The sequence below is a fragment of the Pocillopora verrucosa genome, chromosome 10, assembly GCF_036669915.1.
Source record: "Pocillopora verrucosa isolate sample1 chromosome 10, ASM3666991v2, whole genome shotgun sequence".
Lineage (NCBI taxonomy): Eukaryota > Metazoa > Cnidaria > Anthozoa > Scleractinia > Pocilloporidae > Pocillopora > Pocillopora verrucosa.
The window spans coordinates 18,289,675-18,315,826 of NC_089321.1; the positions used below are offsets into that span (position 1 = coordinate 18,289,675).

A 26,152-nucleotide genomic window follows, 5' to 3' on the forward strand; every position below is an offset into this window, starting at 1 on the left:
TTTGTTCGTCTATAGCGACAAACTTCCTGCACACTTCGGACGCCCTACCACTAGGCTATAAAAGACTATCATCAAGCTAGGCCGTTGAACCAGGTCTATTATGACAAAATTTCTGCACATAGCCAGGATAGCAATGTCGATATATAGGCAGTGATGATTTGAATGAAAGTGGTAAATTTTAAGCTACAGTAAAGGAAGATGTGTGAGTGTGAGTGTGGAAGATGTGTGAGTGTGAGTGTGGAAGATGTGTGAGTGTGCCCATCAATACTCGAACTTACGACCACCTGATTAGTACTTTGGACGTGCTACCACTGATGTGATTAGGCCGTTTAACTATGTTCATGGTGACAATCTTGCTGCATACTGCGAGGATAAGAATGTCGATATATTTTAACCTGATGATTCAAGAGAAGGAAGATTTTCTTCAGTAAATGACATAGGTAAACTCATGTAAAGATAGGAAAATCCGAGTGCTCCGCATAGTTGTCGAACGTAGGGCGCCCAACAGGACTCCAACCTATGAACTTCTAATTAGCGCTATGGACGTTCAACTTCTGAGTTAGAGTAGATTTGTGGCAAGTTATACCGATTAGCTAGGTTTGTGGTGACAAACTTCCTGCATATTACAAGTTTAGGAATGCAATACTCGTGCGCACTGATGATGTAAACGAAGATGGTAAATTATATTGCTAGTGACTTACAAGTGAAATAAGGCGTTGTTCAGTAAATGACACAGGCGTACTCAGAGAAAAAAGGGAAAGTCTGAGTGCTGCCCATAGTTGTCAAACGTACGACCTCACAAGTTCCGATAAGTACTTTGGACGCTCTACCAGTAAGCTATAGGAGACTTGTATCAAGCTAGTCCGTTGAACTAGGTCCATTCCTATCTTCACATACTGCGAGGATAGGAATGTCGATATGTGGCGCTTATGAGTAATAATGATGTAGTTGAAGATGGTAAATTATAGTGTTAGTGAACTAAGATGTTGCTAAGTAAATGACACAAGGATAATCATCGAAAACGAGGGAAATTCGGAGTGCAGCCAAGAGGACTCGAACCTACGATCTTCTGATTAGTGCTTTGGCCGTAAGGCCGTTCAGCTAGGTCCATGGTGACAAACTTCCTATGTACCGCTTAGATAGGAAAGTCGTTATGTGACGCTAACATGTACTAATAAATAAGAAGACTACTCGAAGAAAATTTTACTGCCCCGCGTCAAGAACTTCTTTGTTGTTCAGTGAGTGACACACAGCTCAGCTAAAATTGGTTGACTATACAACGGTTGGCGGTTAAAAATCTTATAATTTGATATTTCAAGATTACTTCGAGTTATATTTTGGCTCTTTTATCGTTTTAAGTCTTAAATCGAACCTCTAATACCGGTTCGTGTAAAAAGTTGTACAGGATCATCCGATTGGTGCACCTGACCCTTATCCAAATGCACTTAAATGTGATTTTGTTCCCATTAAGAGAGCGGTTTTAATAAAAGAGACTGTGGATGAAACGTAATTTTTTTTCCAAAGCTTATTAGTTTTGATGTATTGTCCTGCATTTTGCAGGTAAACGTTAGTTTAGCAAGACAAAAGAAACCAAACAACGGGAAACTGCTAAAACAGAGTGCGAAGGAATCAAAGGCATTTTTGAACGTGCAGTGCCCTTGGTAGTGCGCGGTAGGTCGTTTACCTCGCAGAAACGAAAAACGCTACCTGCATGTCGCGCACCCAATAGCGAGAGATAACCATGCATTAATGTTCACAAGATGTAACTATGTGTAAATATGCACGCCAGAAAAACTCCATTAATCATGAAACAGGATACTTTTAACCCTTCTTGATAATTATCAGTTATTGACAGCTAACTCCTTATCAATCCTAGGCGATCCGCCAAAGTGTCTGAGGTCGCGCTATCGGCACGGTGTGAAATACTTTCATATATGCTTTGATTTTTGGAAATTCTTAGTCTCCATTTTATTTAGTCACGTTTTATGTTTAACGATCAGTCTGGCTCTTATCACGGCAAATCTCTTTATGCTCAGCTAGACACGATACCATAATCCCCGTAAATTGAAAAAGTTTTCACTCGTAAATTATAATAAAAGTATCTGAGTTCCAGCATTTCCGAGGTCTAATTGCTTTTGTGCTGATAAATATTGCAATTATCAGTTCTTGTAAAGTAACAATGCATCAGCATTGAGAGAGTAATTAAGAAAATAATGCAGTCAAGATAATGATGTAGTCTATTAAAAGCATGTCATAGGACATTTCGCTAATGATAATGACATTTAGTTGCCTTGGTTACATTATCTAATTATGTTTATTGCTGTTTGCTCTTAAAAGTGTTCCATGCCGAGGACAGGTAGGGTAGCTTTAAGACTCAACATTGCACAGCGTGAAATGTTCTGGATGTCAGAATGATCAATGGTTAGGTCAGGACCGTGGGGTAATCCTTTACGTTATTAGTAATCTTCGCTCAAATTTGATTTTCACTCAAACTCCTCGGTCAATTACAACAGGTTTCTTTGATTTCAATAATTTTACAGTTGAGTGCGAAGAACGGTAGCAAAATTATGATCAAAATGGGCGGGGTCAGTGCGATGACGCTACAGGTGAAACAAAAGGATTATTGGCTCGAAAAGTTGAAGAGAAAGTCTAAGCCGACAGCTATCGGTGAATATCATCTGTACGGTGATCTTTGTGCTGATAACATAGATGATATATGATAATGATGATGATGATACGAACATTGTTTGGTAGACAGGGGTTGATAGAATCACAAAACTACTTGGGATGTACAGAAAAAGTTATTTAATCAAACTGGGACTAACATTTGCTAATGAGGCAACTTGTTGCCTGCGATGGGAAGATGGGAAGATATGAAGAAAGAGGAGAAAGAAATGAGAATGGAGACGATGAAACCGCAGAAAAAGACTCGATAAAAAGTACTTACCAATAACTAATAGAGTCACAACTTTTACAATATTGTTTCGTGTTTTTGTGGAAATTAAAATGATTTTTTAGCTAATTGAGAATCAGTATCGAGACCATGCAATACTTCAAGGAGTACTGCAAGCTCACCGACTTGAACAATTGTGGCTGTGTAAGGTTTAGTGTACCTTAAAATCCTGTAAGCAGATCAATTTCGTGATTACTTCTTCCGCGTCTCTTGTTAAGGTTGGGCACATTGGAAATATTGGCGAGTAACATCTGTTACAGCTGTTTTCTTTCATCACTTAATAATTACGGGTTCAGGAATCACGACCACTCTTGACCACTAATACTATTTGAGATCAGTTTTTCTTTCCTTTTCCGATCAGGAGCCAACGAGAATATCACATGTCAAGTCTGATGGCGCCTGGGTGACCAACCCCAAACTAAGAACCGCTAACGTCCTATGGTCGAAAACACAGATAAAATTGAATCTGTTTGTGACAGAAGAAGGCGATTTATGTACTCTAACATTTCTTAGACTGACAAGTTTCATCAATCTATTACCCTTGGCTGACGTTTTTTATGTCATCTGTTTTGTTTTCCACATCTCGTTCTATGTATTCACTTTAAAATGAGGACTCAAAAAGTGTAACCGAGGAATGTAAGAGCTGAGTTAGAGTCCAAGAATGCAGTTCATGATATGCAACTTCTAACGCTTATTGCAATTTTAGTTCTCCGCCCTTTGTTATCGAGCCACCCTCTCTTAATTTTCTTTAGTATTGTTGAATACCGTGACACTGAATGCCTTTTGAGGGAAGTTTGATTTTTAAAGGTCGTTTTGCGTGCAGAAATAGCTTTTCGTCTATGAATTTGTAATTTGTAAGTACGGCATATCACAGGACTTTGTTTCCGTAGCTGTGTAATACGCGACATGTAATTGTCAACAACAGCGACGCCCTAAGAGGTACAAATTCAATAACGAAGGATAATCCTTGAAGCATGCCATGATATAATGAAAGCTCTTGAACATAAACGCTTGTGGGCCGTAGTATTCTGCGATTCAAGTAAGAAATAGTCAGTTACTCCCTGTTTTGTAATAGAACGCATATTATAGTCCAGTTCCAGAGTGATGTATTTAATCTAATCGGCTCAACTGTGATATTTTTGTAAATTTAGACCGCGAGAAATAATAGCTCAGTTAATCGCATAATCCTTCCGCTCAATTCCCGCAGAAGGACTTCAATTAAAGCCAGGTGACTCAACCGTTTTTTGCTCTTAATTCCGAGAACGGATGGCGCTATCAGTTGTTCTGCACGAAGAGCGCCATTTTAGGTTGCACCTTTTTCGTTTGGCTCAATGCTGCTTGACCGAGCCCACAATTACTTTGTTTAGTTACTTTATGACTCACATCGGCAAGTTGATACGGCAATGATAAAGTCTTTATAAAGAAGATCTCATTTTCAGTCGCCTATACCTATTATTTCAGAAGATAGTTGTCCGTACTGCCTTCCGCGACGAGGAGTTTACAAGAAGCATTTAGTTACCACAAATTTCATCGCATCCACATCAATGCTTAAACTTAAATTACCTTATTTATTTGCAACCCTCTGGAGTTAAATTTACAAACATATAGCATAAAAACGTACGAAGCTCACTCTAGGACTGAATTAACCAATATGTGTGTCTTTCCAAATGAGTACATACGTAATATCGAAGCCAATATTTGCAGTGTTTTTAACGCAACCGTATCAGGCGTTCGTTTATAAATCATTTCGGGAAAGGAAATTAAGAAAAAAAAGTCTTATTTCGTTCATTATTGAAATTTTGGACGATCTGTATCAATACTTAGCTTTTCCTATAATGCTTTGTGGCAGGTATTTTACATTTTAGTATAGCTTCACAAATATCTCGTTGATATGCTAGCCAGAACAGGCTGATCTTGCTCTGCACTCTTCAGGTCAAAGTACAATGCTTGAAAATCACAGAATTTCCCTTACGTTCTGGTAAGAACCAGAAAGTTCAAGATATAACAATTTGGATAACAGTTCGAGTGAGGAGCCATCTAACTTTAGAGCCACGAGGTCCAAGAAGGGCTTTTAGCTTAGCATGGCTAAATCAATTAACACCATTTTGATAGAGTTCAAGTGAAATACCTGTCTGCCACCACACAACTTGGTTTATTACACTATGAACATATCCCGTTGAAACAAGTCTGTGAAAGCACGAGAACTTGCTGCAGGCGCTGACAATTCGTCATTATAGGAACTCGTTCCCGACAAATTTTGCTGACAGTTCTTGTTCGTTTGAGATACTGTTGTGACCACTTGATCCTTTATTTCCTTTCTCCATTTTGTTCTTCTATTTTGGAACCACGTTTTCACTTGTGTTTCTGTGAGACCCAGCTCTGTAGAGAGCTCTGCACGCTTGGTTTCTGTGATGTAACGATGCTTTGCAAACTCCTTTTCCATCGTTTGTACTTGGTTTTGGGAAAATAGTGGACGCTGCTTCTTCTTTCTAGAGAACCTTCTGCGTCTTGGAAGATTTAAATATTGGGGAAAACCTGCCAAAGAAATAGTGCAAAGTTCCATTTATATATTTTTTAAACTGATTAATGTGAGTAGCAAGGGGAAAAATGAAAGAACTCAAAAGAAGGAACTTTTAAGAGAGGGCTGAATGTTGTAATTCCCAAAATTATCTATACTTAATTAGACCAAATGTAACGAGACTTTCAACTTCACTAATTTTTCAGTTGGGAGAAACATCATAGACTATTTGAGAGCTCAATAAAAACCGAATTAAATCCCAAAATTTAATTTAGTCTGTTACTATAGTTCAGACACTTCTTAAAAATAGGTTTACATTTTGCATTGGAGGTTACATCCTTGGCAGTCTTCGTTAAGTTTCTTAACTTGGCTCCGAAATCGGAAACATTTATTAAACAAAGGTTTTCCCATTTTAAAGAAATCTGTTCGTCAGTACTTTCTTAAAGCCTAATTGCATTCACCACAAAGACTAATCTTAGTATTTTGACAGGGCCTTGACTATGGTCTAGATATATTTAGTTGTTTGAACATAAACTCGTAGAGAAGGTGCCTGTTGTAAACAAGTTAGTTCTGTTTCAATGTTCAGCGCTAATGCTGATGCTACAAGAGTTCGGTGAATGGAACGTATTTATTTGTCAGGATGTATTACAAAACTTAGAAGGAAAGGTTGTCAAATACTTCTGTGTGCTTGGCGCCGGATTTAGTCAACTCAGAATATTGCGAGTGTACACTCTCATCATAATTTGCAGCCACGCTATAGCATAATGTGCCGTAGATCTTCTGTACAAAGGTGTGCTCTATGCCTAAGTTCAAATACAACCACAACACGATTGGGTTCGAGTATCGACGGTTTCAACACCTTGGAATTTTGACATGCAATTATTCAAACGTGAGAACTTGCCAAACTGTGAGCAAACCGCTCTGATGGCAACTCACTCGGAGGTCAATCGTAAGAGGAAACCAGCTTCGTACGGGTAAATTTTGCGCTCAAATCACAATGCATGGACAAGATAAATTTGCTTTTGTAAGCGGTATGAAAGAAAAAAAATCAAAGGATTTGTCTTTCTATCCTAAAAGAGTGACAGTTGTTGATACTCTTTGGAGAATAATTCCTGATCAAGTAGCTATTGTTTCATTTTTGTCGATTCACTTGAAGAATCAAGAATCTTTGGCCAAGGTGTTTTCATCTAAAAACAATTGTTGCTTAACATTGCTTTCATCGAAGTAAAAGACTGAAGTGTCGGTATCCTATCCCTCAACTGGTAAGTTAACCTTGCACTTATCAACCATTAGTAGAGAATGCAAGCTGCGGAAAGAACTGTCGCAAAATAAAACCAAAAATTTACACGGCTCAATTCTTGTTTGCTTGCTTCTGTTTATAACAACAAATTTCCAGGGAAGGGAAACTCATTACAGCCTGTAATTCAGTTCGTGTTTGTGAGAAAATTATTCAAGTTAATGCGAAGCAGTAACATTGTACTTACCATTGAAATATTCATAACTTTGCAGAAAACTTGTGTTGCAAATCCACGCAGGATAGTTGGCTTGTGCAGCGGGATCTACTGGCCAATTCAAACTGATGCCACCCAGTGGAGAGATCAGACCAGCATGAGGATACCTCATTAATGGCGGTGGATTCAGGGCATGAGTGATTGGAGTCACCATGGGTCTCAAAAGGGAAACTTTAGAATCTTCTATTTCTTCTCTTGATACTCTCGGGAACGCAGGTAAGGCTCTTTCATCTTGGAGGTTAAGAATGTTCTTTATGGAAAACGAACTTCTTCTCGGGGCCTGAAAATAGACATCTCTGGTTGTCAAGTCCATATCGCAGCTGCCAAAACAAGGGTGACTTGGCGGGCAGTCCGAGATACTATGCACCCCGACCTAATGTACTCCTTCTAAATATGTTGCAGACTTGACGCCTGCGTACTAACGCTTAATTAATGATATCAATCAGTATCAGGAAAACTTAATTGTGTAGAGCACCAAGAGAAGCTTGTCATCTTCTTTTTAAACTGGTTTGAGTGATGACTTAAAGCTGTTCAGAGAATTTCAAATGATTGAAGTCAACAAATCAACTCACAGTTTTTATATCCTTTTCGAAAACTGCTGACCATTCAGATAAATTAAAGCTGGAAGCGTCTGTCTCCGTTTGCTTCCGGTTATCGTAATTTCCGGTAGGAAGAGGCTAGATGCAAAATCTCTATAATCTAATATAACGACCGGAAGTAGCGAAGAAATAAACATCTCTTTAGCGCTTGTAAAAAATTCACACGTACACCTGAGAGAGCTGATTCATTTGGCAGCTAATATCCAAATTATTCATAACAAGTTGAGAAGAATCGATTCATCTTTCGCTGCACTCAATTGAAACTAAAATGCTGTAGCATAATGGTGTGCGATCGCATTAATTCGACCTTAATTGGTCATATTTTAAAACGACACGTGAGGATTTCCTTAAGTCTGATTTTTCGTCAACACACCAAGTACTATAATACGGTTACTTCCGGTCAAATAGTTTCTGTAAACTGACGAGGCACGAAAAACATATTTCCTCAAATTAGAAAAAAATATCTTATTTTGATGAATCTCTCTGCTTCTTTAAAGTCTCAACTTCATGCTGAGTTCTGGTGGCCCACTATATAACCAACCCAGTGAATGGAATATAAACCACACTTTGATACCTAGACAAGCCTATCGTGCAGTCGAGACAGACAGTGCGCAAGAGACAGGCTGGACTGCCGATGAGGAACACAAGCAAGGAAGGCTTATAAATCGTCACTGAATTACGTCAATTGAACAAATCCAGCTCCAGCACAAAAATGTTGTTTGCGTTTAGCGGTTTCTTTTATCTTGGTTCGACATAAAGACCTATTTTATTCATAAGAGACCTTTAATCGCTCTCGATTTTACGATCATGGATTATCAGTTGAAGCTAAAATTTAAAAAAAAAGACAGTAAAAAAGTTCAGAATAAACAGCAGACAAGAAGTTTCCCCGCATTGTTACAGTGACTTTGCTATCCACATTTTTAATGTCTTTCCTCCTCACAGAGTCACGCCTTTCTTTCCTCGGTAAGCGGTAATTACGAGCTTATTTTTAGAACTGCTGACGTCCTTTGAAAACCACATATTGTGAAAGAAGGTGGAGAAAGGCGGCAAAGGGAGGGTCTTGAAGGAGGGCCTTGGGAGGAATTTTGAAGAGCACACCACTAAATAGATTAAGGTCTCATCCCTAGGACAGCTTCATGAAAAGTTCTGTCCATGAGCACCAACAGATGCATTCCCAGATATGTAAGCTATTGCTAGAATTTTCAACCGAGCTTGCAACAGGAGGAGGAAGGGGTTCCTGATTACTTTAATATGAAACATTGAGCGAGCATGTTATTCTAAATCGACCTTTTCGACTCATTATCCTTCATATTTTTCCGTTTTTGTTATTTGAAGCGATTTCTGGATGACGAAGAAAATGACCTGATATCCTGGATTTAGCCTCCCAAGACAAAAAGTCTTTGAAATGTAAAAAAATAAAAGAGAAAAATAGAGAATCGAGGAAGCAGATACTCCACATAAAATTAACGCACAAACGTTTTGATGCGATTGATCTGTGTTTGATTTGGGAAGGCTGAGAAACCTCCGCCAACTTGCGCGACTGTTGCCTTTCTAAGTTTATCGAAGTGGTTAACAATGGCGGATGGCCCACATAATATGCTTTTAAATACAGTGCTGAGACAAGGAATGAAATCGTTGAAGGTGAACGGTCACCGGCTTTACAAGCTTTCGTTAGTAGTCAACTGATAATGTGACAAAGCACGACAAACTTGTTTCCCAAGGTCAATCAAACAAATGTTGATTGATAGGTTTGAAATGCAATCGCCCAGTTTGTTTTACTCCCGACTTGGTCAAGTATCTTGAGTGTGAACCTCTCATAGATTTAACTATCTTGTAGTTCCAGGCTCTTAGTCAGCGGAATGATCGAGCGAGCAATTCGAGCAAAATCGGTATTCGTATTTGATAGGAAGACGATTGCCTGACCCTTTCCCGTGTTTTACTCGCCGGCTCTTTCCCACGTCTTAAATGACCGAGAGCCCGCGTAAGGCTGACATAAAATCCACCGTTGAAGCTTATGTGCCTCAAAATAAGATTGACGATTGATTCTCTTTAATATGAAGTGGAGGGTGGAGAGGCTAATAGAGAAGCCTGCAATAAAGAAATTATGCTACCACATAATATGCTTTTAAATACAAATACACCTTCTAAAATCTATTTGTGATGTGGTTCTGTAAAGCTTGAAGCAATTGATTAAAACTGTTTTAAGACCCATAACTGTACGATGATTAAGTTCACTCTTTATCCTGTGGACTAACTTTGTCAATCATTAGACGTCTGAGAGATCTATCATAGCGAGAAACAACACCCTTTACAATCACATTGTTAAGAATAGAAAGGTCCAGATGAAGAATTCACCAGGAATGGCAGTAGCGTAGATATTCTCTCGTTTTACTGTTCTGGAATCTTCTGAAATTTTCTTTCAGATTACTTCGTGATCTTAGCAAAAAGTCTACGTTGCAACTCCTCATGTGCGATAAGAAAGAAATACTAGTGGGATCCGCGGTGTAAATACACACCTTTGATTAAAAAGACTTGCATTGGTGTTCAAATAAATAGTCATTAAGGCTTTAGTAGTGAGGAAGTCTCTACGTCGCTCTGCACCCACGGTATTTGTCATGCCTAAACTTTGAATACTTGCTTATATCTATCAGTATTGGTTTTATCTACAAGACAAGTTTCACAGTTAAACTTTTTAAATCACTCATCTCAAATTATTGAAAGAAGAAATTTCTGGGACGCTAATTAAACGTATTTGTTCTCTGTAGTTTAGCGCTGTCGGTCCTTTGATGCTTTCATGATCTTTTTATCAAGTTATAACATGAGAAGACTCCTTGCAATACCTTTTACCGGTTACCTAAACTTTCAGACACCTGGATTTAATTCAGCTTTTACTTTGTTTTCAGACGAAATAAAACGACGATCGCAACTTTCGCTTTTTAACGAGCGAGTCAGAATTGTCCTATAAAACCAAGTTAGTTCACTAGCAAATGTCTTGCTGGCAATAATATCATGAGAAATTTGAACGGCTATATGTAGCAGTTGAAAGCTATGCATTTGTAGCAAACAACGACTCCTTCAAGGAAATCATCTTAAATTCTCCGAGAGGTATTGAAGATTCCTTGTTCACCGCAGGCCTTTCCGGCCTCAAATATCCATATATTTAATTAATTATAGTCCAATAGAGGATGACGATATGCTTTACTTGCACCATATCTGTAGCTCAAGCATTTATTGTCGCTTGAAAGATCGGTCTTACTTCGTTTCCCTTTCTCCAGAGGGAATGGGGGATTTGAATTAACTCGCACAATTCAAGGGGGAGTTTCTTCAGCTCTTAACGCCAAAAAAATCACTCTACACCTATAATTTGTTGACCGTGATCGCCAGTAGCACCTCGTACATATTTGTGGCTAAAATAAACTGATATTTTTAGCAGCTCGTCGCTTTAAATCTTTATTCGAAGGATCAAATTTGCGCGATTTTGTATGCCCGGCTTAAAAACGTATTCCTTTGTCGTGCAGTTGAGGCGAGTAATAGCTCATATTTTCTCAGTATTTTGTTTCATGAAAATTAAAAGAAACAAAACGATAAAAAACTCCAAGTAATTTGTTACCGCACCCTGCATGATTTCCGGTCATCACCAAAATAAATCTTGTCAACCATACCAGTCTTAATCTTAAGCAGATTTCCATCCAGTATCATATGATGCAGAAAAGATCTTGTAATCAGTGAAACTTGCACCTTTTTGTGTCTTAAAAAAGCCCATGGAATCTGTCCTAGTTTGTGTGATTTTGGTTATTTCCTTTTTCAAGTAACGGAAACCATTCCCATAAAGAACGAAGAAAACTTCCCGTCTAGTGTTTATTGAAGACACAGCGATTTATCACTGAAAGCTACTTGGTCCTATAACCTTTTCCTGTTTGTAAAACCGGTCACGGAACACAGTATGAGAGGGCTGCATCAAAAGTCTCATTGTTGTCTCAAATATATGCAACATAAGCCGCCGGGCCTTTCATTCTAAAAACGCAAATTCATGCCTTTTGCTGATGAAGGAGGAGAGGGAATGATATAAGTCTAGTGCAAGATAAGGCCCAACTTTCTACCTGGATGTGCGAACCATCGAGTTTGGACTCTAGCTCGAGTTCGAGTTGGACTTCGAGTTTGACTTGTTTTAAGCCAAAAAAAAAATTACCCCTTAGAAGCGAAGAAATGACTATTTCACCCCGACGAGGGTGTTACGAAACCTCAGACCTTGAAAACTCAAAGATGAGACCCCGAAAAACCTCTGTTAGTCTGTATATGGGCAAACCCCCAAAGTGGACATTTTCTAATTGTTCACACCCAATGACAAATTGTGCCACTTTTTGTTGAAAACTTATATCCTTACTCTTTATGCTTTAACCTTGTAAAAAAAAATAATTAATTCTAATGATTAAAAAATCCTAATGCTACTTCGAATCCACTTGACCATTAGTATATTTGAGCTCATAACGCAGCATTATAAAGCGTTACAAAGGAGATAACCCAACGCCCCAGTCCTCACTTACGTTCTATGCCAACTTTAATTCGCACTGCGCCAACAGGCATTGCCTGCGTAATCTAGACTTCACTCGTTGTGGCCTTTGTTTTCCTTCAACAATGATAGGCCCTGTTTATATATCTGCTTTTCTATGGACAACGTAGGGGTATAGCTATCCCTTCATTGCCTACATCAAATTTATCAGTGTAATATGGGTAAATAGATTCAAACCATCTGCATAAAACTCGAAACGGAACTCGAAATTCAACACGAAATTCATCTTGAAGTTCAACTCCAAGTCACACTCGAAGTCTAACTCGAAGACTTAGTCCATCCCTGAAGTTACTAGCGTCTTCCGCTTTACATAAGCAGTATAACTGTTTTTCTTTTCTCTATCTTTTCTGCACTAAAGATAAAGCGCGCGCTGTTTTCTCGGTCAATCGATGGTCCATTGAAATCTTGGCGAACGTCAAAGTTTGATTTTGTTTTAAGCCGGTGGAAATCGAAGACATCCCTTGATCTGCGACCGCTTCCCTCCCGACCCAGAGATTTGCTCGTTTGCCCGCCCGATTAACTGTCATAAAGAAACTGCTTGCCTGAAGGAATCCATGTGGAAGATTTCGGAGTACAGATCGTGTCCTCAAATTCTTGAAATCGCTTTCTCAACGAAACCTCTTTGAAGCATGCTTTATAGTACTGTTCGCAAACGGAAATGTTCTCCACTAAAAGCCGTCCTCTATTTAGTAACACAGCGATATTAGTCCTATGTCCGAATGCTGATAACGCGCTTTACAATTCAATAGCTTTTCATCTTATTCCTTGTCAGTAACAGGTAATGAAGCAGCCATGAGTCTTACCAATGTTGAATTTGCTGAAACAAATATTCTCGATACTTATCGAGCTTTGATTGGTTATATCAACAAATTTTGGACAAACAAGACTAACTGCCATATATTAAAATCAATTCTATACACATGGTTGTCATTGTTTGTATACGTTTAGGTAGCGGAATATATAATAAAAAGCCAGGAAAATGTCTAAATTTGATTTTAATACGATTAAGTAAGACCAGTAAATGTGATTTTAATAAGGTTTAAGCATGATAAAAGATCAATCGATGATATGGAGAAAGGTTTTTCCGCTATAACGTGGAGCAGTAAAAGTAACTTGCTAGACCTTTTCACAGTCCAGAGACGTATGTATCATCTACTTTTATTTTCCATCGGTAAAAACAGATGACTTATCCCTGTCGCAGTGAACAGGCATTTTTTCTTTTCCAATGCGACTTTAACACCCCTTGGAGAGTGTGAACGGAACATTTGATTGGCCCGGCCCGTTCATCTCAATAATGTAAAACTCATGCAATTTGTGTCTGGCCAATGAGCGCATCTGGGGGAAGGGAATGATAATGAGCGCAGGATTGGGCCCATGTTTTCCATCAACGAAAACTTAGATCATGACGTTCGTGAAATGTATTATGAAATGGCGTTATGAAATCTCTCATTTAGTAAAACGTATTTTCAAATAAAAGTTTTTAAATCAGGAATTTGACATAATCTCGTACCTTGGTAAATCCTCTTGGTGAATTTTCGCGGCAACTGCTCATCTTGGGGCTCGTTCTTCATGTAATTTGCGTATTTTGCCCACTTGACAAAACTCGCCCTACGGGCTGATGCAATTCTGTTGTCTGAAAAGTGTACTCGTGCTTATTAACACCAAATTGCACATGAAATCATGTTTTAACCTATACTCATTACAGAGCCCTCTTCATTTATAGGGAATTTAACAAACTCAAACACAATTCAAAATAGCAATAACTTTTTCCATACAAGCCTCAAAAGAGCTTGAGCTGATCTTTATAGGTAAATACTGAAAATTTAAAATCTGTGTTGGCGACCACGCACAAACACCGTCAAACACAGATTATGGAGAACATACCTCACATTGATTCAGAAGTAATTCATACGGTCCAAGAATTCAAGCAAGGCGAATAGCTATGTTTTGCTGGTTTTCGGGTCTTCGTTTTCGGGCAAAAATAACAAAACCGTAACAAGATCATTTAAGTTGAGAAAATAAAGGGGTCTTGGTTACAACCCCTAAACTAGCCCCAGTCAGTTATTCATGTGTAATGTCGTGGGTAAGCCGAAACGTTAGAAATCTGGGTACGGGAAACTCTGAACACGGAGATGCCCAAATCACGGAGATACTACTGTCACCTGTGAACCAGGGAACGAGGTTATTCTTTAAACGAATTCACTTTGTATGATAAAGCAAAATGATGGTTTCGCGATGGTTTTTCACACGGCGGTCATATTTGCTGCCTTGACAGGATTTATCGAAGTATTTTGCAGGGGCTCTTCAACATCAGGTTAGCTTTTCTACCAAACTTTCCAATTTATCACTCGATTTTCGCTCGGCTAGAGCCGTGAGCATTTGTGGTAATGAACGGTAAAACCGTCGAATTAGAAATTCGGAATCCGCACTTCGACTGTCTACCATTGAGCCTCAGATACAGAGATCAGGCTCATGGTGAGCTTCGCCATTCCTAGGTTCATATGTCATCAATATCTACGTCAAGTAGATCGGCCTGCGTCGTGACTTACTTAGGTCGTGCTCCCATTGTGATCAACTATTTTATCTGGTTGGGTTGGTTGATTTTTCCGCGTATTATTAGGAAAAAATATTTTAGTTTGATGAGGATGAGTAACTTTTTCAACCGTGAAAAGTGGTTGTACATGTAGCAGTCATCTTCAAAGGCAATTTTATTGGATTTTATCTTATCCTATACTGCCCCTCACAGCATACAATACAGAAACAGAGCTTGCAATTTCAGCCCCTTGGCATAACATCTATTCTGAACTTTGAAATCAGAATTACATTAAATGTACTTAGGAGGCTCCTTGATTTGGTTTTAAAACCTTGAGGGCAATTACATTCATTTCTTGGTTACTTCGTAACACAAGCATTTAAGACTGCAGCAGTTTTATATAATTGATTGGTGTTATTGGTGTGTGTTTGGAGGACAAAGAGCATGAGTGACTGTGTTAGGACTTGTGGTATATTTTTCCTCCTCCTCCTTTCCCATGTGACTTTCCCTTTGCTTTCTCCTCATGCATGCCTTCCACTTCCCCCTCTTAAAAAATGCAAAACAATTATTTGCACTCTACAGGCTATTCACCGGAAGACTTAAACTCTCTCCACCTTAAGTGGTTGCACTTGATATCAATGATCTGGAGAGAGCATGACCAAAAATTTTCACAGTATATTTCCTTAAAACAAATGAGAAATGCAAGCTTTCCCTGGCCTTCTCTTTTGGAGTTGTTGATAGGCATTGTTGTTGAAAGCTGACCAATACTAAGATCTCTTAGTGTATTCATCTAAAAAATTTGAGAACATCCTACAGCATGAAAAAATTATAATGGATATGAGAAAATATGTCAGATGAAACTGATAAATGACCAAAAGAGAGAAATAAATTGCGAAAGACAAAATTGAAATAAACTGGCATCAGCCCCAAATGTGCAAGAAGGGAAGGCTTGGCAGTTGTTTGCACTTAAATTAATGATGTTAAGATTCATAAGTTTTCTTCTAGTGTGTGAAGATCAATTGCCACTGTTTAATTTAGTTGTTGTTCTTGTTGTATTATGGTTAGTAAAATCATGGGAGAGGGGAACTGGGTAGAGGCTTGTTGTACCCCCTAAGAAAATAAAGATGGAAGTGTTAGAACTTTTTACTCAACCAGCAAAATATAGTAGTGCAAACAGCTCATGAAAATAGTTTCTTTTATTTCATGATTTGAGTTATTATATCAAATGTATACTTGTGCAAAATGCTTTGTTATTGATTATATGGCTCGAAATTTTTTGTCATAACTAGTTTGGTCTACTTTCACTCTGATCTTGAATATGAGGAAAATATTCATGTAAGAGGAAAGCACTTTTTCTCAGGCTGTCAGTTATTGTGCCTTAAACAAGAAGGTATCGCACTTGTAGTAAAGTGAAAGAAAAATGTAAAGAAAACAAATACCCAGAAAATAAAGACAAGCAACAACATCCCAAGACATTGAAATGAAGATCATAAAAGCACAAACAAAAACTCCCAAAAACTAGGTACAGTGTACTTAGAAATTTACAGTATGTGTGAAAATACATTTTAATTTTTATCAGATAAACAATAATTGTTTTATGGCAGTTTAAAAATTACATGTCTCTCATGGACTGGCTCGCAGAAACCACACAAGTTATTGTAACATGCAATCACCTATAATGTCCAAACATCATGTAAACTGGGTGGTACCATAAACATGGTCAAATGATATGTTTGTATTAAATAAATGTATTTTTTTCAGAAGCCCAGGTTGCCCTTTTATATTGTGTTTTGTTCAACTAGATTAGGACTTGGACTTAGTGACTCTCAGCAGTTGTTCATTTACTATAAGTAAGCAGGATTAATGCAGAAGATGTTGTTGTTCTTAGCTGTATTTATCAGGGAACAAAGCCAGCTGTGAAATGTATTCTGGAGCAGGCCTACCAGCTGCTAGGACACCACCATCAAGTCCACGTGCATCAAAATTTATGTACCATCCTCCACCACTCCCATGCCCTCCAAAAGAGCCTTCCCTAGCCCCTTTATCATCCTTTTCAAATGAATGCAAAACTGATTTTCCTTCAGTATTTCCCCCCCCTTCAACTCAAACAAATGACTTGAATCCAAACTTTTCTCCACTTACATATACTGTACCAGGTGTTAGTGTATCTCCTTCAGATTATTCTTGTACCCCCTTTTCACCTTTTCCTTTATCACCTCCCCCTCCTCCAGCACCACCAGGGAAATCATTCTGTCCTGGAGGATTTCCCTCTCCACCTCCGCCTCCTCCCCCACCTCCTCCCCCTCCCCCTAAACCTCCCCTAGCACTTCAAGGAGTATCTACCTCTGCTTTTCCCCCTCCCATTACCCCTGCCGCTGTTCCTCCTCCTCCTCCCCCTCCTCCTGGAATTAATCCTTCACTGCCAGGTACTTCTGGAGCAAGGAAAGGTTCAACCATAAGAAAGAAACCTGTCACACCAGGTATGCAAGAGACATTTAGGGCCAGTTATTCACACAAGGTCTGACCCAAAGCATTGTTTTACGTAATCAGTGTGCCTCCAGCTTTCTCTAGTGAGGGTTAATGTGACATGAATAAATGTCCTTCCACAATTAGCTTTCAGCCCACATGACACTGTTTACAGAAATAGATGTTCTGATGAAAGGGCCAGCTAAATTGAGGATTGTTTAGGATGCAGTTTTGTTGAACAATGGCTAAACTCCTAAATGGCCCTTAATCGTTTTATTTCATTATTGTGGCAAGAAATCTTATTCAATGTAATCACTGGTTGCTGTATGGATCTGCACAGACATGTTTAAAACAATCAATAGAGAAACAAAACAAATTGATTCAGTTGTAATGTATAATTATTTTTGGTAGTGTTTGCACATTTCACCAGTTGCCAATTAGCTTCTTAATTAAGGATTGAGTTTTAAAAAGGAGCTATAAAAAAATTTTTGTTTATTAAGTTTAAAAATCAATGCCAGTCCTTTATGTATAGCCTGTCTTTTTTCATTCTTGGTACAAATTAATTTCATGCTAAAGATCCTGATGGTTCAGATTGTCACTATGTATACATTAAGTCATTTGAAAGATCTAAGCTATGGACATTTTGGGGTGTGAGACTTGAAAATGTGTGGTGCTGAGGCTACACAGTACAACCTAGAAATTACATGTCATGTAGTCTCAGTGTTTCAAAGTCTGTTCATGGCTTCCTGATTTTTAAGTTCAACTCATCCTTGAATTGTCACATGTAGATTAAATGATATGACAAATGTAGTAATTCCTCTTTTTTTCTGTTGATGCAGTATCCCCCATGAAACCTCTTTTTTGGAAGAGAATACAACTCAATCAGCTACCTGTCAGACTGGAGACTGAGGCCAGTGAAACAGTTTGGGCAACACTCGAGGAACCAACAATTAATGTCAGTCGCCTTGCTGAAACATTTGCCAAGGTGGAGAGAAAGACAGAGGGAAAACTTTTATCCTCTAGATCGATGCACAAAATAAAACAGCAAGTTATCCACTTATTGGACAACAAGAGATCGCAATCTGTGGGAATCTTTTTGAGCAGTCTTCATGTTAATATGGATGAGATAAGAGATGCTCTGTACAATGTGAACACCTCCATTGTGGATCAGGAAAGCCTCAGCTCACTGTATGAAATTGTAGGTATCTAGCTTGTCAACAGTGTGTTTTATAAAGCTCCCTGGAGTTCTTAGAAGTTATTATGTTGTGATTCAATTTTTTCCTAATTTTTTTGTATGTCTTAGATCTATAACTATATTCTGAGATTCTAGAAAAAATGCATGACATCTACATAGCACAATGCTCATAAACATCTTACTTCAGATTAAATCAGACTTACAAGGAACCCATAACACAAACATGTGTCCCTAAACTAATTTTCTATTCAAATACGCATTTAGTGGTAAAAAGTGTCTACAGTATGTGCTGATTTCATTTTTACCTAGAGGCCAACAAAAGAGGAACTTCAAACAATAGCTACATTCTGTCAAAAGAATTGTGATGTGATACTTGACAGACCTGAGCAGTTCTTAATGGATTTGTCAAAAATCAGCTGTTATGAGGAGCGACTTTACTGTTTGATGTTAAGAACAAGCGTGACAGATTCTCTCTCAGAAATTGGACAGAAACTGACCAACTTTCGATTGGTTTGTGAGGTAAAGGTCATGAGTTCAATTTAGAGGTGTCATAACATCATTTGATTATGCTCATAACAGCTACATCAAGTGTTAGTATCAATATAGTTCAAAGCTGAACAGAGAGATTTTAGCAGTTGGATTGGCTGGGTGACCTGCACAGCTTCGCCTACACTTTTGTTGCCAAAAATTTTCCACTTTGGCCCTCCCATTCAACCAATAGGGTGGTAGTCCTGTGGTAAATCCTTGCATTCGGATTAGTTCTTAATTGGTCCATATTTTGCTATATAAATTGTTTCCATGGAAACAGTCATGAGCCATATATTTTAGTTTGCAAAAGCCAGGAAATTCAAAATTACACAAGTTTGAATTTGTGTTTGTGCAATTCAAAATAAACAAGTTTGGTCTGAGCGCCTAATACTTACTAACCTCTCTTGCTCAAGCTGTCCCAGAGAATATTGGCCATCAGCTGTATTTTAATTTTGCTGTGCTTGGTCTGTGTGGCCACAATCTCAGGTCAATAATCCCTAGTACATTTGTAATGCTCAGTTAGTTAGATGTTACTATTGTATGATCTTTGTGACCCAGTACAGGCTTTTACTGAAAATAATTAGTCAAAAATCTCTGGGTGTTTATTATTTCAGACAGTTAGCCAATACATATGTGTATTGTTAATATAGGAGAACTAATCCATCACAGTAATGGACCCTGTTAGCTTCATACATCATAGATTGGTTACATGGTCCAAAATGGGTAAACAACAGTCATGGCCATATCAAATTTAATTGAAAAGTGCTAAGAATGGCCAGCTGTTGCTACACCTGTAACTGTCATATAATAATCTTTCCACAAATTTGGATTTGCATTTTCTTATATATGCTAAGGATCCTAAATTTTGGAAGTTAAGCATCCATGTGTATATCTTCCTCTACTGGTCACACAAATTTGTGTTTTAATCTTAATGTTTTAAAGTTAATGGTCAGAAAAAAATTTTGTCTTGTCTAGATTTTAATATGTTGTATTTGTTTTTCAGTTTCTTTTAAAATGGATATGGAATTTTAGAATGAAAAATGGACAATGATTTTAAGTTAGTAGACAGCCGAGCTATAAAGATGGTGCACTCAAAAGTTTGTTTTTCCAGCTCAAGGTGTTTATTATTTCTACATTATCACAGTCTTTTGAAAGTTGATGTATCTGTGAATCTGTGAATATGAAAATTTCAACATGAGAAGATGCAGTTTCACCTATAAGATGTTGCCTGAATCACATACTTGAGCAGCCATTTGAATTCTTGTTTACCCATTTCAAACCTAAAGCTAAAAGGGTTTATTGGTTTAGACTGATTCATGCAAATTTCTTTTCAGCGAATTTGAGTGTATTAAGGAGGTTGGATATAGTTTCTCTTTGCTCTACTAGCTATATTCAGAGGGCTCAAAACCAATGTTCCCCCTCCCTGGTTGTATGATTTTGACATATGTTCAAAAACTCCTCAATATATTTTTTTCTGAACTTCAGGATTTTCATCATTGGAGTAAGGCTTTACTGCTGGGTAAATTTCAATCATTTGAATGCAGTCTTTTCAAAATTATGATGCTGCAAAGTTTATGAATAATTTGTCAGCCACAAAATGATTCTGTTTATGGAAAGATTCTTATAATTAAGTTGTACTTGTCAAATTAAAGTTGTTTTTTGGAAGACAAATTTTCAATGTGTTCAATGGTATTATCTTGAATTTGAAACCAGTCCCTGGTTTTGATGGGGCAGAAATCTTGGGAAATTTAGAGGATTTTTCACAATGATATTTCCTGAGTGCTAGTTTTAGGTTAGGTCTGTTTATCTCAAAGGTAAGTACTAAAACATGGAACGACCTAAAACCACCTACAACCACCTACAACCATCTACAACCACCTCAAAAATTTCAACAACCACCTACAACCACCTCAAAAACATTTGCAGCCACTCGCAAACTATCTAAAACAATCTTAAACAAGGCATAAATGTCTGAAATAAGGCAAAACGACAACATGTCACGTACACGAAATACGAGAATCGAACGAAACTTCCACCTCCCCCTGAAATTTTACTGTCCCTGGTCCCTTGTATAAATCAACCATCTCATGAAATGAAATGCGAGAGCATGCCAATTGTAGTTTTTATTACCTCAGTAATAAAAGACTTAAAGAACTTTACAAAATGAACTTACAAGTTACAAAAAAGTAAAAAAAGGGGAATAATACGTGGGTGCGTGTAGATATGGAAGTTTTTGTTATCATGATTCAACGCATTTTTCCATCTTAAGAGTTAGCGCCAACGCACTCTACGATTGTTATTCGAGGATTGTCGATTCATTTATTCCCATTCATTAACGAGGTCGGCTTTTCTTCCCAGAAAAGGACTGTCGTGTTTATATGATAAACAAGTAATACATGGTTGCTTGTAGATATGGAATTTCCCTTCTCGTGTTCAACTCAACATCTCACTTGTTCGCTGCGCTCACTTGTGAGCTATCGAGTTAAACACTCGAAGAGAATTTCCATATCTACGCGCGCCCATGTATTATTCCCTATTTATTATTTTTTTGTAACTTGTTAGTTCATTTTGTAAAGTTCTTTAAGTCTTTTGCTACTGAGGGAATATAAAATAATTAGCATGCTATCGCATTTCATTTCGTGAGATGGTTGATTATACATGGGACCAGGGACAGTAAGATTTCAGGGGAAGGTGAAGGTTTCGTTCGATTCTCGCATTTCATGTACGTGACATATTGTCGTCTCACCTTATTTTAGACATTTAGGCCTTGTTTTAGGTGATTTTAGATAGTTTGCGAGTGGCTGTAGATGTTTTTGAGGTGGTTGTAGGTGGTTGTTGAAATTTTTGAGGTGGTTGTAGGTGGTTTTTGGTGGTTTTAGCTCGTTCCATGCTTGAGTACTTACCTTATCTCAAAAATGGCTCTATGTAATTGTTGCGTGTTTTCTCTTCTTGAAGTAAAACTTAGATACATCAAATGAGGTTAACATATCAGACCCACCATTTCAAACTTCAGTTTTTGGTCAACATGTGTGTGAAAATAGTTTGACTGCAAAGGGAAAGAGTTTATTTTTCTCAACTCTAAAATTTTGTTCCTTGAGTTATTCCTCTTAGACTTCTTGTTTGAGATGAGTGTTAAATGCACAGGCTCATCTTCTGGCTGAGTAGTTTAAACCTACTATTAAAATTAGGGAAGTGTTATAAATTGTAATTTAAGACTAAATAAAATTTTCTTTTATTGTAATGACCTACTAGATGTTGCAGACATGCAAAGAAGTTCCGAACATTTTGGGTTTAGTACTTGCCTTTGGGAACTATATGAATGGAGGAAACATTGCTCGTGGACAGGCAGATGGTTTTGAATTGGACATCCTTCCAAAACTGAAAGATGTGAAATGCAAAGACAATTCCACCAACCTGCTACATTATCTTGTAACTGTGTACATTGAAAAGTTTGATAAGGTACATTCTTTATTATGGCATCAGTATGTATCAGTTTTCTGGACCATTGCACAGTAGGGTTGTCTTGCAGTTTGATTGGTGTTTGCTCTTGAAGCTACCTACTTAAATATTTTATTAAGTGTACATTAGGGTGCACCCAAAGTCACATCTTTCTGACTGGGAAAACTATGTAATGCTTTTAAGAAATGATGTCACTAAGGACAGACCTGCGATATATATTTTAAGGAATAATAATTATTCCTTGTAGTTTGTTATGTTTTTTTCTTCATTACTGACTTCCTTCAAATGTTATTTGTCCCAATTGGTGTTATAAATATGCAGACTTTTTTTCACCAACTGGTAGGTTCTATGTGTTCTATAAATTTTTGGGGGGTCTGCTACAATTCGATGTAGATATTGTGGTTAAAATTTTCAGGAAGGACACTGGGATGAAACAAATTGCAAACCAAACAAAAGATGTGTTTCAGTTACCCCATATTACACATGTTGGCAACAATTTGAAGTGTTTTTCCTTAGAATGCAGGGACTGTTAATTCCAAGTTTCCACTACCAGAACCACATGATCTGAAAGTGGCATCTCAAATAAAGTTTGAGGACATAGAGGCAGAAATAAACAGCTTAAGGAAGCAGTTAGACCTATGTAATAAAAAGCTTTCCAAAGTGATGAAGGAAAGTGAAGAAAGTCTTCAACAACCGTTCAGTAGCATAATGAGTTCATTTCTGGAGCAGAGTCAAGGAGAGGTTTCAGAGCTGGAACAAGCACTTACAGAGTGCCAGAAAAGGTAGCTAGAAAACAATTTTTCAAGGCCAGGAGCATATTGAGCAAATGACATCACTAGAGCAATGTTTTCAACATTTTGGTCCTCAGTTATAATTTATTGCATCACAGTTTTTCTCTTTTCCTTATACTCTTTCACTATTCTTTTCCATGTGAGGGATTTAATATCATCAAGATGTTTAATACAATCTTCTATTTTTTAGAGGGACAGGAAAGGCAGAAAATGTTTCAACAAATGTCACGGAGTGTAGGAAAAGTGTCAAACTAAAGTTACCTCTGTCATCATTTGGAGAAACTGTCCTACACACAAGTCCCTTTGCTAAATCAGTGTTATGATGAATGTCTGGTCTTGTAGCCATTTCTATGTACTGGTATGCTACAAGGGTTATCTTTCTCCATAGTTAAAGGCAGTGCCCACTTGGGACTTTTGTGTGATGAATTAGGTGATTGATAATATTTTATCTCACAGTTTGTTAGGTTGATTTTAAAGGTTTCGTACAGGTACTCATCCCTTTGGAGATTCTTCAATGCCAAACCTATGGCTACATGTAGTCCACCTCAAGAATTCCTTGAGATCTGGGCAAAGTTTAGTTCTGACTTCCTGTTATTCTGGAGAAAGGAGCAGCAGCTGATTGCCAAACTTGCTTTTGAAGAAACAAAACAAAAAGTGTACAAGGAAAAAGTAGAAGGAATATCCGTGAAGCCAGCAACTGTTAGTGGTTTGAAACTTAAGTTGGCCTCTTCAAGAAAGGCAAATGCTAGCTGAGCCAACTAAATGAAAGTACTGTTAGAATGTTTTGGCTCTTGTAGTTACCAAGACTTCACAGTAGTGGGTTTCACTTTGAAAGAAAGGAAATGTACATCATGTAGTACCGTGAGAATTTGCTTCCCCTAATTTCTTTTGATCAAAGTTCTCTCATTATTTATGAACATAGCAACCTAGAGTGGTGGCAGTTTCAATTGAATTGAATGAAAACATTCGATCTTTGAGTGCTTTTGTTGTCAATAAGCAGAGTGCAATAGTATTTCCATTCTTTTTCACCATTCTGGTGAGGGATTTGGCTCTTGTCCATTGTAACTGTGTGTGGTATTTAAAAATTGAGAGTTAAATTGTCACCATTCCATGCTGCAATGAAGCTGCGGCCATGCCAAATGTAAAAAAATTTATACACATAGTTGTGTACCCAATTATGACCACGTCTCTAACAGGGTAACAGATTAGGCAGAAAAGTTTAACTCAAATATAACCAGGTACTTCATTTCACAAAGGGAATTCCTGTTTCTTAGTGGAGGTCTTATCGTGAAGTGCGGTGAGTCTATTATAAGCTTTCCTGGCCAACCTTGTACCAAACTACATATAAAACATGTATCAGGATATCAAAGTGGCGCCAGACAAGACAGTTATATTTATAGCTAATTTATTAATGTAATATTTATTAATGTTTACTCAGTAAAAGTCATTCTTGTATTTATTTATTTATCCTATTAAGTCATATATCCTAGTATAAATAATGCACTGCTTATTTATTTATTTATCTTTAAGTTAATAAGTCATATATCCCAGTATGAATAATACGTTAGTCTATTTAAGACAAATTATTATGCAATATTGGATACAATATAGGGAAGTAAGCAGTTAATTGTTATGTAGATTACAGAAACCAAATCAAGTGGAAACTCCTTGCTGTGGGAGAGGAAAGAAAAGCCTTTATTTTGCAAGGGGCGAGATTGAAATAAAAAAAGAGTGAGAAAAAGAGAATTACAGGATGTAGTTATATGTCAATTCATCACTTGACAATTCTTAACTATTTCTCTGTCCTAAGGGAACTTAGTTAGATGTTTATTAAAACCAGGAACACTGGAACACACAGGAACACCAAAACATGCTGCAGCTCTAGAGCAACCTAGAACACCACAAAATATTGAAAGAGAAAAAAAGAAAAGAAAAAATATCTACATATATATATACACAAGAATTTATGAACATGAAACTCGATTTGCAGGGATTTTGCGCCCTTTGTGTGTCGAGTCTGTTATCAAGTTTTTCAGTTGACCAGTAACCTCGTTGTAAGGGGCTTTGGAGTACTGGTGTTTTTTTTGCGTTGCAGTTGCCGTGCACTTTTCACTAGATATGTTGTTTTCAGTTGAAATCTTGGAAAATCACCCCAATCCTCAGCCATGTCTCTGTTTTTTGTTTCACAAGTACGATTCAGGTTGTATTTCTCTCTCTCTCTCTCTCTCTTCCTTTTCCTTTCTTTTTTTTTTTTTTTTTTTTTCTTCTTCATTTTGGTTTTTCAACTTGGTGTGCTGAGTTGTTATGGTGTTTCTGGGTTTAGAACATGCAACTCATTTGCATGTCTAAGACTTCAGGCAGTCTTCATAACTGAAACAAATAACGAAGCTTGACAGGTTTGAATAAGACATTTGTTCTTCATGCGAAGATCCACCACTTTCAATGACACTGAGCTGAATAATTGTTTTCGTAGGTACCGCACAGATTCTTAAAAAAATAAATACCGACGAATAGTTGGAATTAAATTCTTGAAGCGTGCTGTTGTTTCTTCGGCTGCGACTCATCTCCGAACTAGCCAATCAGCGCGCGCGAAAAATACTAATTATTTGCCTGGTTTATAATCACTTCGTACGAGGTAATTATAGTAGGGGACGAAGGGCGCTTAATTTCAAAATGACTGCCTCGTGTTTTGTCGATGTTACGCAGGAACTTATAAAAGCATTAGAAGAAAATACAATTCTGAAGAGCCCAAAGATGCCATTAAGTTTTGACACTTCTCAAAAGAAAGGAGAAACTGGCTGCTTATCTTGATACGAGTAATCAAAACATTGTAACAGAACGGTGTCATCAGCAAAACAGATTTACACCAGAATTCAAAATGACTTCGTCTCGGGAATTATTCAACAATATTACCTGAGCCTGAGGCGCTAAAATTGTTAATAAGCATCTATTGTTCCGGTGCATCAAGCCTGCTTTCAATCTGAACTCTTTCAGCAGTTGAATTACGTTGCAATTAGGCCACCAGAAAA

At 37.7% G+C, this 26,152-nt stretch overlaps 2 protein-coding genes across 3 annotated transcripts; one reads left to right on the top strand and one right to left on the bottom strand.

Moving 5' to 3' along the window:
* Positions 1-4,531: 4,531 nt before the first annotated feature.
* Positions 4,532-7,498, bottom strand: LOC131787115 (homeobox protein notochord). Its single transcript, XM_059104205.2, has 2 exons — positions 6,956-7,498; positions 4,532-5,488 (listed from the first exon to the last, which is right to left on the bottom strand). Exons 1-2 carry the CDS (start codon positions 7,293-7,295, stop codon positions 5,109-5,111), a joined length of 720 nt encoding a protein of 239 aa, XP_058960188.2. The 5' UTR covers positions 7,296-7,498; the 3' UTR covers positions 4,532-5,108.
* Positions 7,499-14,275: 6,777 nt separating this feature from the next.
* On the top strand, positions 14,276-25,656 carry LOC131787079 (formin-2). 2 transcript variants are annotated; one of them, XM_059104147.2, is made up of 7 exons: positions 14,276-14,465; positions 16,573-17,164; positions 17,990-18,348; positions 18,655-18,864; positions 22,126-22,332; positions 22,849-23,114; positions 23,612-25,656. In XM_059104147.2, exons 2-7 carry the CDS (start codon positions 16,606-16,608, stop codon positions 23,874-23,876), a joined length of 1,866 nt encoding a protein of 621 aa, XP_058960130.2. In that variant the 5' UTR covers positions 14,276-14,465; positions 16,573-16,605; the 3' UTR covers positions 23,877-25,656. The 2 variants fall into 2 exon arrangements, with proteins under 2 accessions (XP_058960130.2, XP_066029340.1); XM_066173243.1 differs by having other exon boundaries at positions 23,580-23,754.
* Positions 25,657-26,152: the final 496 nt, after the last annotated feature.

What these genes read in the sequence shown, in the direction of transcription:
- LOC131787115 (XM_059104205.2), bottom strand. Translation starts at nt 7,295, where the DNA reads ATGGACTTGACAACCAGAGATGTCTATTTTCAGGCCCCGAGAAGAAGT. An exon ending in AAGTTATGAATATTTCAATG is followed by an intron (nt 5,489 to 6,955) that starts GTAAGTACAATG and finishes TTTCTTTGGCAG; the next exon opens with GTTTTCCCCAATATTTAAAT.
- LOC131787079 (XM_059104147.2), top strand. Translation starts at nt 16,606, where the DNA reads ATGTATTCTGGAGCAGGCCTACCAGCTGCTAGGACACCACCATCAAGT. An exon ending in TCAGCTCACTGTATGAAATT is followed by an intron (nt 18,349 to 18,654) that starts GTAGGTATCTAG and finishes ATTTTTACCTAG; the next exon opens with AGGCCAACAAAAGAGGAACT. An exon ending in ACTTTCGATTGGTTTGTGAG is followed by an intron (nt 18,865 to 22,125) that starts GTAAAGGTCATG and finishes ATGACCTACTAG; the next exon opens with ATGTTGCAGACATGCAAAGA.